At 40.5% G+C, this 12,270-nt stretch overlaps 1 protein-coding gene across 8 annotated transcripts in view; it reads right to left on the bottom strand.

The window, feature by feature from the left end:
• The window catches only part of USP31 (ubiquitin specific peptidase 31), an 87,566-nt gene that overhangs the window by 41,137 nt on the left and 34,159 nt on the right, over nt 1-12,270 (bottom strand). For 7 of the 8 annotated variants that reach the window (XM_055298002.2, XM_055298003.2, XM_055298001.2 and 4 more), the window contains 4 exons: nt 3,639-3,776; nt 1,989-2,077; nt 1,803-1,895; nt 1,036-1,171 (listed from right to left, as the gene is read on the bottom strand). In XM_055298002.2, coding sequence (XP_055153977.1) covers nt 1,036-1,171; nt 1,803-1,895; nt 1,989-2,077; nt 3,639-3,776 — 456 coding nt within the window. Of the gene's footprint in view, nt 1-1,035; nt 1,172-1,802; nt 1,896-1,988; nt 2,078-3,638; nt 3,777-4,303; nt 6,006-12,270 lie in introns of those variants that run through there. The other variant, XM_055298005.2, reaches the window with a different exon arrangement.

The raw sequence follows: 12,270 nt of genomic DNA, 5'->3' as shown, positions 1-12,270 counted from the left end.
AACAGTGCTAGAAGCTCTAAAGATGCAACCAGATTTGCCCTGGACACCACTGAAGCCTCGCTCCCTCCCTTTCTGCCTTTCCCTCATCCTGAAGGGAAGAAAGAGCCACTGGGCTTTTCAGAGTAGGAAAGAATATGAATATTTTATCAATATGCCAGTACTTGGCCTGCAAAAATATGAGATATTTGCCATATTAGGGCAACACTGCTGGCTGTATTTGTTTTACTGTGGTAACTTCTCAAATGAGGCCACATGAGGCCAAAGTACAAAACACCTTTATTATTCCAGGGATTACATAGTAGCTTCCAGAAGCTACTATCTAGGGAAAGCAATTTAGCTACTGAGTCACCTTTCCTTAATAAATCTTAAATAAGGAATGTTTTTCCAAATAAAATAATAATAGTAAATTGAGTAAAAGCTATATGCAAAAACATGTCAAGTCCAAACAGGTCAAAAGTATTTTTGGTCAATTTCAACATAACTGCTTATCAAACATTTACCCAAAAAGGGATGCGGCATGGGCACAACTTTCCTTTCTCTTCTCTAAACAAGAGACTCTGATCCAGCCATAATGAGAAAACAAAACGTACTGAACATCTATTACATACAGAACATTGTACTAGCAAGATCCACTCATATCACCACAATGGGAAGGGGTTTTCTAGTGTCACTGCTCAAGTTTTCAAAGCCTCTTTGACTATCAAACACTGCGAGGACGCTCCACTGCCCACGTACACATCCACAAGAATGATTTAAGAAGGGTTAAGTAATTATACCTTATGAACAAAGCTACAAGAAGGTCTTGGTGTAAAGTCACAGCTTCTTTTAAAATTATATACACAATTAAATGAAACATGAAAAGTTTCTCTATACATTTTAGTCTTTGGGGTCTTGATTTTTTTCCCTCAACTCTAAATGCAACTGGTTTTAAATCTCTATCTAACCATACTTGGCCAAGAACTATAAAAAATTCTAAGAGAACAGAAAGCAATACTTTTGTGGCTCATGTGTACCTGGTCTTAGCAGACTTATTACCTGATCAGTGGGGATCTTTGTTTCCATAGACACTGCTTCCCGAAGTCTGGCGACAGTCCCAGACAGAGGTACAGCCACACCAATCCTCATGCAGTGAGAACATTTCCCTTGATACACTACCGTGACATAGAGAGGCCTGTACAGATCAAAGTCAGATCTTCTCATTAGTCACTTATTTCAACTAAAATATAGAAGATGCAAAATAAACCTGAGCTGAAATCAACAAAAAACTAAAGCTAACCCACACTGTTACTCGGAAGCCCAAATGGAAAAATTTCACTTGGCTCTAAGCAGAACTATCAAACAATCATCAAGATCTTTGGAAAAGGCAATCTTCATAAAATGAACATTCTATGAAGTGAACAAAAATATATCTACACTTGATTCTGTGCTTTGTATTTTCTTTAGAACAGCATAACTCCTGGAAATGTTGAGAAACTGTTCAAAATAAAGCAACTAAGAAACAAGAAATGTAAAGTTAGGTCTCTAGAGAATCCTGAAGTCACTCAGCAGCCCTCCCCCTCCCCCGATACTGTGTGGATGACAAACCCGGCCAGACTACACAGCGCCTGCTTGCCTCATGTGCCTGTTCACCCTGCAAACTCAGGAGGGCATTTATTCTTGTAAGGTTGTAGCAATGACTGTATTCAATCCCATTATTAATCCCATTACCTGTCTAAATAAGTAAGACAACCTAATAGAAGCCTACAGAGGAAAAGGAATACAATAAGAAAATACAGTCTTCATTTTACTAAATCCATTCTTACCTTGTGTGGGGTAGAGGAATAGGCAAAGAAATGCAAAGGAAAGGATCAAAAGTGTTGCTCTGTTTCTGACAATGAGGACACGTCAAAGAAGATCTTCAAAACAAAAAGGTAAGATGCTTGACATTAAAATCACCCAGAACTATGTCAGGTAAACAAAATAAGTAGGAACATCTGATTTGCTCATACCTGTATTGGGCTTGAAAGAGTTCTTGTACAAAAGTGCTACAGACAGGAAAAGATGGTCCCTCAGGCATCATATCAGTCTCTGACGGTGGCTAAAAAAAAAAAGAAAATACAATTTCACAGACTAGAAAGACCAATTCTTGGTTGAAGATGAAGCTAGAGAATCACAAATGACCTTGACTTCCTTTACAAGCTATGCATCAAGTGCAGATACTTCAGTGACGGGCACCTGCTAAAGGAGCCAGAACACAGCAGGTAGGATGTGGGTCGTGTGGACTCATCCCCTCACACAAACTCTGCCAGCGATCGTCTCTACACGGCACTCAGCCGGGCAGCTCCCCTTCCCCAGGATGCTCCAGTTTCCCTTCAATTCTCAAAGCCCCCATCCCAATCTCCTCTAAGAAGTAATCCCCAACCACTTTAAAAGTACTAATACTGGCCGGGCGCAGTGGCTCGTGCCTGTAATCCCAACACTTTGAGAGGCCGGGGTGGGCGGATCACTTGAGGTCAGGAGTTCAAGACCACCCTGACCAACATGGAGAAACCCCATCTCTACTAAAAATACAAAATTAGCCAGCTGTGGTGGCACATGCTTGTAATCCCAGCTACTCCGGAGGCTGAGGCAGGAGAATCACTTGAACCCAGTTAGCAGAGGTTGTGGTGAGCCGAGACTGTGCCATTGCACTCCAGCCTGGGCAACAAAAGCGAAAGTCCATCTCAAAAAAAAAAAAAAAAAAGTACTAATGCTTCCCATGCCTAAATTCCCTAGTACCTATTAACTGTGCTGTGTATGTTGGTGCCTAATCACACTCTACTTCATGTTGTATTTAACTGTTCATGTCCCTCCGCCTAACAACTACTTACTGAGCACCTGCTACCACATGCAGAGAGCACTGTACAGAACATTAGGATACAAAGATAATAAGACCCAGTGCCTGACCTTGAGGATGTCTCAATTTGGTGGGAGAGTCAGCCACACGCATATAGTCATATGACAGAATAGAGTGTTCAGGCACAAAAGGACCTTGAATCAGAATAATTTAACAACTTACCAAACTTAGAAATTTAAAATTTGAAGTACAGAGCAGAATTACCAAAAACTTTAAAAGCTGCCCAAGGGAAGCAACTCTTTAGTCTAAATTTTTTCCATTATATGTCATTTTATCCATATTTGTAAGACTACATGTATAAAATTAAGAATTAATCACTATGTTTCTCAATAAGACATTCTGGGGCTCCTATGGTCAAATCCAATCCCAACAGCAGAGAAAATCCATACGTTTCCTTTATGATTGTGTATTCATTCCAGTGAACTACAGAGTATGTGTCTTACTAGAATAGAAAACAAACATATTCTGCTTTAAAAACAGTTTAGTGAAATGGAATCACTTTTTTTAATCTGAAGCTCATCATACATGCAAATGTTTCCCCTCTCATTAGACTATAAATTCCTTGAGGACAATAGCTCTTGTATCTTACACTGCCAGCACACTAGTAAACAAAAGGAAATGTCCTTTAAGTAGCCATTGAATCTTATACTCACCCAGAGCTTAGTCAATTTCACTGTATTATCACAATGCAACAAGTCCTCAGTAGAAGAATCTACATGCTCTCATGGCTAGCTGACTGCCCTAGGGGAGCATGCGTCCTTACCTTCAGAGGAGGCTGGCCGCTCTGCTTCACTGAATGGTTGAGGTCTTCATGAACTCGGTCCAAAAGCCACAGCAGAAACTCCTGGGCATCATGCTGGGAATTTCCCCGGTACTGCAGTGCATTCTTTGACACAATAGTCTATGCAGGTAAATAAATCAGCATGAACAGCTGTGAGTTCCTGGCTTTAAAGAAAAACTATTTATGCATAATCCCAAAAGGGATGCAAGATCTCAAGGGTGTTAGAGAGTACTTCCCAGAAGGAGTGCAAAGTAAAAACAGATGCCAGTGTAAAAACCTCACCCCTAGAAACATGTGCCAGAACCCTTAATACACTTAATCCAGCAATCCTACTTTTAGGAGTATATCTAAAGAAATCATCAGAACAGCCTGTCAAGACTTCTAAGAAAATATTAATCAGGGTTTATAAAAGCAAATAATTGGTAATAACTTGGACATCTTAAAAAAGAGAATTGGTTAAGAGTAGGAGGAGATGAAACAGTAAAGACAAATTATGATACAACTACATGACATCCTTAAGAAATACTATATTAAGTGAAAAAAGGTTATAAATAAATAGTGTGAAATGTGAATGTATTCTTGTAAAAATCGTTTGTGGGGGGTGTAGACATATTCATACAAAGAAAAAGTTCTAAAATAACACATACCTACATATTAAGTATTATCTCTGGGTGATAGAATAACAGGTGCTTTTTTTCCTTCTCACTTTTCGTATTTTCTACAATGAACACGTTACATAACAAAGCAGTTAAAAGTTTTGTTTCAAACTTTACAAGATTGATTTACATTGCTTTTGCTAAAATGCTAAACTTTTATTATGTAAGATACATAACAGCTTCAAGATTCATCACTCATCAACAAAGATTTAATAAGTGTCTAAGATACTAAGAGCCTAGTGAGGGGGAAAGGGAGAAAGTCCACACTTACAGTATAGCTAATGGGATGGTGGTGACGGATGCCAAGTTTCTCATAGTCAGAGAGGGAAGTTACAGATAAGCAAGGAGGGAAGGCAATGAATCAGCTGAAGTCGGTATAAACTCCTATTTAGCTTAATATAGAGATGAACAGATAAATAATTACAGATATTTATATAAACTTGGGTTAATATCCATGTATCTGTACACTGAAAGGCAAAGAAGTAGTGACACCCCAGTAACAACGTGCACATCCAGTGCCCATATATTAGTTTCTAACACCATTTTCCAATATAAAACTAGGGCTCCTTGGAGAAATGGCTGATTCGAGGACATTGGGACAGGGGACATGTCAAAGGGACACAGGAACCAATCTAAAAGAACTCCCAACAGCCAAAGCTGGAACAATCTGATCAACAGAATAAACAATATTGGGTTATAACCCAAAGTATAAAAAAGTATAAATTGATATAATTAAATGACTGAATGAATAAATGATGGAGAAGAGACAAATCTTCCTTACAGAGGAATTCCAAATAATTTATATCAATAATCCCCCCTCCAGGAGGTAGAGCTTACCACTCCTACACCTTCAGTGTGGCTTGTGATAGTGACTTACTTCCAAAGACAGGAGAATGGAAAGAGGAGTAGAAAGTAACTTATAGTTACTAACACAGTAACTAACACCGCTTCAGAGAGCTGGGCAAGGTGGACATCATCAGTGGTAAGTCACGTTGCTAGCATGTGCACTTGATATGTGATGAAAATAACCGTTTACCTCTGGCCTTCCTCCCAAAAACCCATGGCCTCAGTCTAATCATAAGGAAAACATCAGACAAAACCCAAACTGAGGGACATTCTGCAAAAAAAAAAAAAAAAAAAAAATGTGACTGGTGCTTCTCAAAACTATCAAGGTCATCAAGGATAAGGAAAGTCTGAGACACAATCACAGACCAGAAGAGACTAAGATGTGACGACTAAATGTAATGTGTTATCCCATGGGAGCCTGAAACAGAAAAAAGGCACAAGAGAATAACTGAGGAAACCTGAATAAAGTATCAAATTTAATCAACAGTAATGTACCAATGTTAGCTTCTTAGTTATAACAAATGCACTACAGTGACATAGGATATTAACAGAAGAGAAACTGAGTATGGGCTTTGTGGAAACTCTATGCCACCTTTGCCACTTTTCTGTAAATCTAAAACTATCCCAAAAGTTTATTTAAATACAAATATATATATTTACAAACTTTCTATAAATATAAATATGGCAGTTGTGTATATGCGTATCACAGGAAAAGAATAGAGGCTAATTAAGAAGTAGGAGGACGGTGGTGTTAACTAATAGACAAGAAACCCTTCCAGGAGATGTCATTTGAGTTGGGCCTTGAAGATAAAGAGGCAGGGATTCAAGACTGAGGAAGCAACATGCACAAACACACAAAGGTACAATATGACACCTTCAAGGAAGACAAACAAGGTAGAAATAGGCCTGAAATTCCAGGTCTATTAGACAGAATGGGAGAAGATCAAACAGTAAACAGATTAGGCAGAGTAGGAGGAGATGAAACAGTAAAGTCAGACGCCAGCTCAGGAAAGATTTTAAATGCCACTCAAACACGGCACAGGGAGCCGTAAATGAACTGGTAAATTAAGATCATGGGCTCTGGAGCATACGGCCTGAGTTCAGATCCCTGTTGCCCCACTTCCTATTTGTGAGGCCTGGGTCTACTCTCCTCCAAAGTAAAATGGATAATAATGACTCAGTGTGATGAATAGATTTTGAGAATGCATGCCAAACATTTCACTTGTAAATGAGATATAACCAGCACTCAAATTTTAGCCGTATTATGTATGGGAGTAAAGAGAAATCAGGGGGCCAGGTGCAGTGGCTCACACCTGTAATCCCAGCACTTTGGGAGGCCAAGGTGGGTGGATCACGAGGTCAGGAGATCAAGACCATCCTGGCTAACGTGGTGAAACGCTGTCTCTACTAAAAATACAAAAAATTAGCCAGGCATGGTGGTGGGCACCTGTAGTCCTAGTGACTTGGGAGGCTGAGGCAGGAGAATGGCATGAACACAGGAGGCGGAGCTTGCAGTGAGCCAAGATCGTGCCACTGCACTCCAGCCTGGACGACAGTGAGACTCCGTCTCGAAAAAATAAATAAATAAAAATAAAAAAGAGAGAAAGCAGGGGAGGTAACTGCACAATGGGAGAGCAGTTAGGAAACAAACTAAAGAGGCAAGAAATAACGACAGTCTAAGCTAAAGCAGTGAGGACAGAATGGGAAGGCAGATTTGGGAGAGATTTAGGAACTTGAGTGGTAGAATCAATAGGATTTGTGACCTAATGAACGTGGAGAGGGAGGAAGGAGGCATTAATGTCATTCAGGTGTCTTACCTAGATGAGCAACTGGTAGTATCCTGCATCAAGACAGAAAATAAAAAAGGAGGAAGTCCAGGAAAGAGTTCCCAGAATGAGTCCCCCCTTTCAAATCCATTGTAGCTAAAGTTCTACGGAAGCTCTGAATGGAAGTTATCTGATAAACAACTGAAAAATACGGATCTGTGGGCTCACTGCAGGAGTCTGTGCTAAGGATGAAAATTTGGAATTCAACAGATGGGTGGTGGTAGAAACCTCAACTAAGGCTGAGAGTGCCCAGACATCATCTATGAGAGATCGAGCCAGACGACAGAATGCAGAGGTAACCTATATTTAGGTGGGGGGCTCAAAGAAGCCCAAGAAAAAAACCATCAAAGATGTAGTGAGAAAATCAGGAGAATGGTGTCCAAGAGTCACATGAAGAGAGTTTCATGAAGAAAAGGGTGATCAACAGTGTGAAATGTTGAAGAATGATAAGGGAGGCCAGAGAACTAAAAACTGTCTACTATATTCCAATTAAGACAACGATAACAGAGGTGAAAAGAAGGATCAGATTTGCAATTTGCATCACAATCTGATGATCAGTTTGATGTGAATCAACAAGAAAATATTCATTCATTTGAGATTCAGATTCAGGAGGAAAAAAACAAAGGGATATCACAGAGAATATGGAGGTGTCACTGACACAACTTACTGAATAAAATGAGCAAGGGAGAAGGATCCTGATAACAACAAAGTTTCAAATACCTGGAAGGGACCACTGGATGCCATCTCAGAAACAGGTACACAAGGAGGAACAGGCATGATGGGAAGTCTTCACCACGGTACAAAACCTCCCCACTAAATCACCAAATCCAAGTGTTTTTTTTCTCAGTCTTCACGTCTATCTCCCTTTAGCATTTTATATCTATCTATCTATCTATCTATCTATATATATATATAAACGGCCTGGGCATGGTGGCTCACGCCTGCAATCCCAGCACTTTGGGAGGCTGAGACAGGTGGATCACCTGAGGTCAAGAGTTCAAAACCAGCCTGACCAACATGGTGAAACTCAGTCTATACTAACACAAAATTAGTTGGGCGTGGTGGCACATGCCTGTAATCTCAGCTACTTGGGAGGCTGAGGCAGGAGAAATGCTTGAACGAGGGAGGCAGAGGTTGCAGTGAGCTGAGAACGCGCCATTGCACTCCAGCTTGGGCGAGAAGAGTGAGACTCCATCTCAATAAAAAGAATAATAATTTTAAAAAAAATCTTATTCCATCTTGAAATGGTTTGGCTTGTGGCCTTATGTTCCCCTAATTTAGAAGAATCAAAACCAAAGGCATTAGTATATATAATGGAAGAATGTGAGCTACAGAAGAGAAGATTTCCTAATTTTAAAAAAATGAATAGCCGGGTGTGGTGGCTCACACCTGTAATCCCAGCACTTTGGGAGGCTGAGGTGGGCGGATCACCTGAGGTCGGGAGTTCAAGACCAGCCTGACCAACATGGAGAAATCCCATCTCTACTAAAAATACAAAATTAGCCGGGAGTGGTGGTGCATGTCTGTAATCCCAGCTACTCAGGAGGCTGAGGCAGAAGAATCACTTGAACCCAGGAGGAGGAGGTTGCAGTGAGCCGAGATCACGCCATTGCACTCCAGGTTGTGCAACAAGAGCGAAACTCCATCTCAAAAAAAAAAAAAAAAAGAATTGATAAAAAACATCATTAGCACTAATGAAACCTTGGTTGACTCGGGATGGAAGACAAACATGTAGGTGTCACTATACTGACAGATCGAAAGAGGAAAGGAGATGACACCAAGGTCTCCCATTTCTGACTTAGGTAGATAATGAAACCAGGAACAGAGGAAGAGATTAGGGGACCACAGTTTTGAACAAGCTGCATTTGAGGTATCAACATGATCCCAAGTGAGGTTAAATCTGGTGCTCAGGAAAGAGATCTGAGCTGGAAATTTGAATCAGAGCAGCACACGCCTATCACATGAGACAGAACCCAGGGAACATCTGGTGAGAAGAGGAAGCAGCCGGGACAGAATCTTGAACACTGGAAAAGGTCACAGAAAAGTTGCCCGTGAAGAAGCAAAGAGGTGGCAGCCAGGAGAGAGAGAGTGGCATCATACAAGTGAGGACAGACAAACCTCCACGGAGGTGGAAGCAACAATGAAAACCACCGCAGAAAAGGCAAGTCAGACAGGCTTTGAGACAGATCCTCTGGAATGGCAAATTAAGAGTTTGCTTGCTCATGTAATCTCAATGAAGCAGAATATTTATCAGAGAGGGTTAAAAGAAACAAAGCAAGGGATTGAATGACTGCCAGAGATCATTCTTCATCACCAAGGAGCTCAGTTATAAAAGGATGGAGGAAAGATGCTGTGACCATCTGGAGGGGACCTTCAGGAGCAGAGGGACCCACAGGCTAAGTGAAGGAGCTAACAGAAAGGAGATATCTGAATAAAGATGATTCTTCAGGCTGGGTGCAGTGGCTCACACCTGTAATCCCAGCACTTTGGGAGGCTGAGGCGGGTGGATGACCTGAGGTTAGGAGTTCAAGATCAGCCTGGCCAACCTAGCGAAACCCCATCTCTACTAAAAATACAGAAATTAGCCAGGCGTGGTGGTGGGCGCCTGTAATCCCAGCTACTCAGGAGACTGAGGCAGGACAGTTGCTTGAACCTGGGAGGTAGAGACTGAGTGAGCCGAGATCGCGTCACTGCACTCCAGCGTGGGCAACAGAGCAAGACCCTTACTCAAAAAAAAAACAAAACAAAAGGTGATTCTTTGGTAAGGGGAAAACGAGAGATTGATTTAAAAGAGGCTGCAGAGGAACTGGCCTTAAACAGAAGGTAGGCAGGAGAGATGGAAGAGAAGGAGGTAAAGATAGTCCTGGATGCAGATAAGCTAGAGACAGGAAGGCAGGGAACCTGGTTTTTTGAGTTTATTTTGTAAAGAAAGTAGAGGACAACTGCCAAGAAGAGCTCTTAGGTGTAACAGGGATAATGACAATCTCATGGCATAGAGTTGGGCCAAACTGTCAGAAGTACAGCAAGCTTCTGTTCTGAATCCTCTCTCTTAACTGACTCCCAATGGAGAAAAAATAGAAAAAAAAAAAAAAAAGAAAGTTTTCAACATAGACATTCCAAACAAATTAACTGAAATCAAACTCTTCATTATATTTCAAAGCAGATATTTTATACACAGCATCCATTCAGATTTCAGGGTGGAGACTACGTTCAATTATCAGGACTGCATTAAATTTATTTACGCTTCTGTCCACTCTCATTTCAACTCATCCACACTTAATCCACCAACTGCTGTGTTCTAACGCAGAGTGCCAAGGCTGCTCAACAACATGTTTGTTGGGCACGACCAAACAGGTAACAGAACGTCCACAATCCTCTTAACTAGGGCAAAAACCATTCTGGGTCAACCCCACCCTAAATCACTATATCACACCCGAAAGGAAATTTAAGGAAAAGAAAATCTCAATACACAAACACAAAAGGTCCTCTTTCTGCCTCTTTTTACCCCTCACAATGGTAACTTATTCCCACTGCAGATACCCAGGGGACTACTTATCTTACCTCTTCCCCAGACAAAACAAAACATAGAAGAATCTAATGGCCAATCCTTTAGTATGTATCACAGAAAAAAGAAAAACAGTAGGAGTCAAGAATCCTAAGCTCAAGCTCCGGCTCTGCCACAAACCAATAGTTATCAGAGGCAACTCACTGAACCTGTGCTTCGAATCCTGGTTCATCAAATGAGCAGATGAGACCCCTGCATCCCAAATCTTCACCCAAGCCCTTCCCCAAGAGTCCCAGCAAGTGATCTGGTTTACGTTTTTGGTCACATCTGATGCTGCTTTGATTTGCCTTTTACGATTTTTTTTCATAATTAAACCTTAGTTTATTTGATGTCCTAAATTAATCTTTCTGTATGTTTGCAGTTTTGAAAAAGTTGATTATCAATGTCCTCTGTGAACAGAAGCATTGCTACAATCTGAGAAATTATTTAAGTATGTCATTTCTATAGAAAATAGAATGTGGGCCAGGTGTGTTGGCTTATGCCTGTAATCTCAGCACTTTGGGAGGCCAAGGCAGGAGGAAGGCTTGAGCCCAGTTCAAGACCAACCTGGGCAACGCATCGAGACCCCCGTCTCCATTTAAAATAAATAAAAAGAAAATAGAAAAGAAAAAATAGAACATGCACCTTCTTAAAATTAGTCTTACATATTTGTGTCTATTTTACAGAATTTGGGTATAGTGTTTCTGTTTGGAAAAAATATTAAACTGAGTCTCTTGGTCTCCTGGCTTAAATCCTATACATCCTACTATAAATAAGTTTGACCCCTGCTCCTATTTTCCCCTCAGTTGGGATGATCCTTAGCATATAGTTACTAAATAATAAAGTAAAAGGCAAAACACTTACCGGGTTTTCAAGTTTCACAAAATTTCTCCTTACCCTTCAAAGAGAGAATGTTTTTATTTTTTTCCCTTAAAGAAAAAAAAAAAAAGTTGGAAACATGGGTCAGAAAAGAAAAGAGCCATAAAATTAGACATGAGGGTCTTTCTTCCTGTAGAGCCCTAGTAAAGGGGCCGAAGCATCCCAGGCTCCAGGGAAAAGATACTGACTGGTCCAAGACATCCTGCACCTAACCCCCAGGAAGGAGAAGAAAAAGCAATGGTCAGTCACTGGTGATTTCCACCCATGGGAAATGGATGTGGCAATACTGGTCTGACATGAATGATCGGGAGTTGGGCTCCTCTTTTGGGAAGAAGAGTAGCTTGCAAGACTCATCAAACCCAATCATTGCCCACTTTCTTTGATTCTATGCCAGAAGAAACACAAAATTTGTTTCCAGTGATCACGGACAAAAAAAAAAAAAAAAAACAGAAGAACTCAGGAGGACAATAGTATTTACATTTTTAGAAAAATAAATAGATGAAATGCAAACAGCTGGGTGGTATCTAAAAGTGAAATCTGGTTTATGGGCTGCTGCTGGAAATAAAATAATGAGCACTTGTCTTGAGAAAAGTTTCATCTTTTGAATTTTACTTTCAGGATGCCTACTAAGTTGATGAAGAATAATTAGCTAAAACATAAGGGATAAAATTTGTACAAATAGATGAACACTGTAAAAACAGATACGACTCATGAAAAAATGGTAATATAGTGTCCATGCAATAGTATAACATACTAGGACACAGAATAAATAGGGCCTTCAGTGCCCTTCATCCATTCTTCCTCTTTATCTTCTCCTCTGAGGGGAGACGAGACAAATAAGACTGAGAGGCCCCTAATATTTC

This window comes from Symphalangus syndactylus, chromosome 11, assembly GCF_028878055.3.
Source record: "Symphalangus syndactylus isolate Jambi chromosome 11, NHGRI_mSymSyn1-v2.1_pri, whole genome shotgun sequence".
NCBI classification, from domain to species: Eukaryota; Metazoa; Chordata; class Mammalia; order Primates; family Hylobatidae; genus Symphalangus; species Symphalangus syndactylus.
The sequence above is the reverse complement of the archived record's forward strand: the minus strand, read 5'-3'. Positions and strand labels throughout refer to the sequence as shown.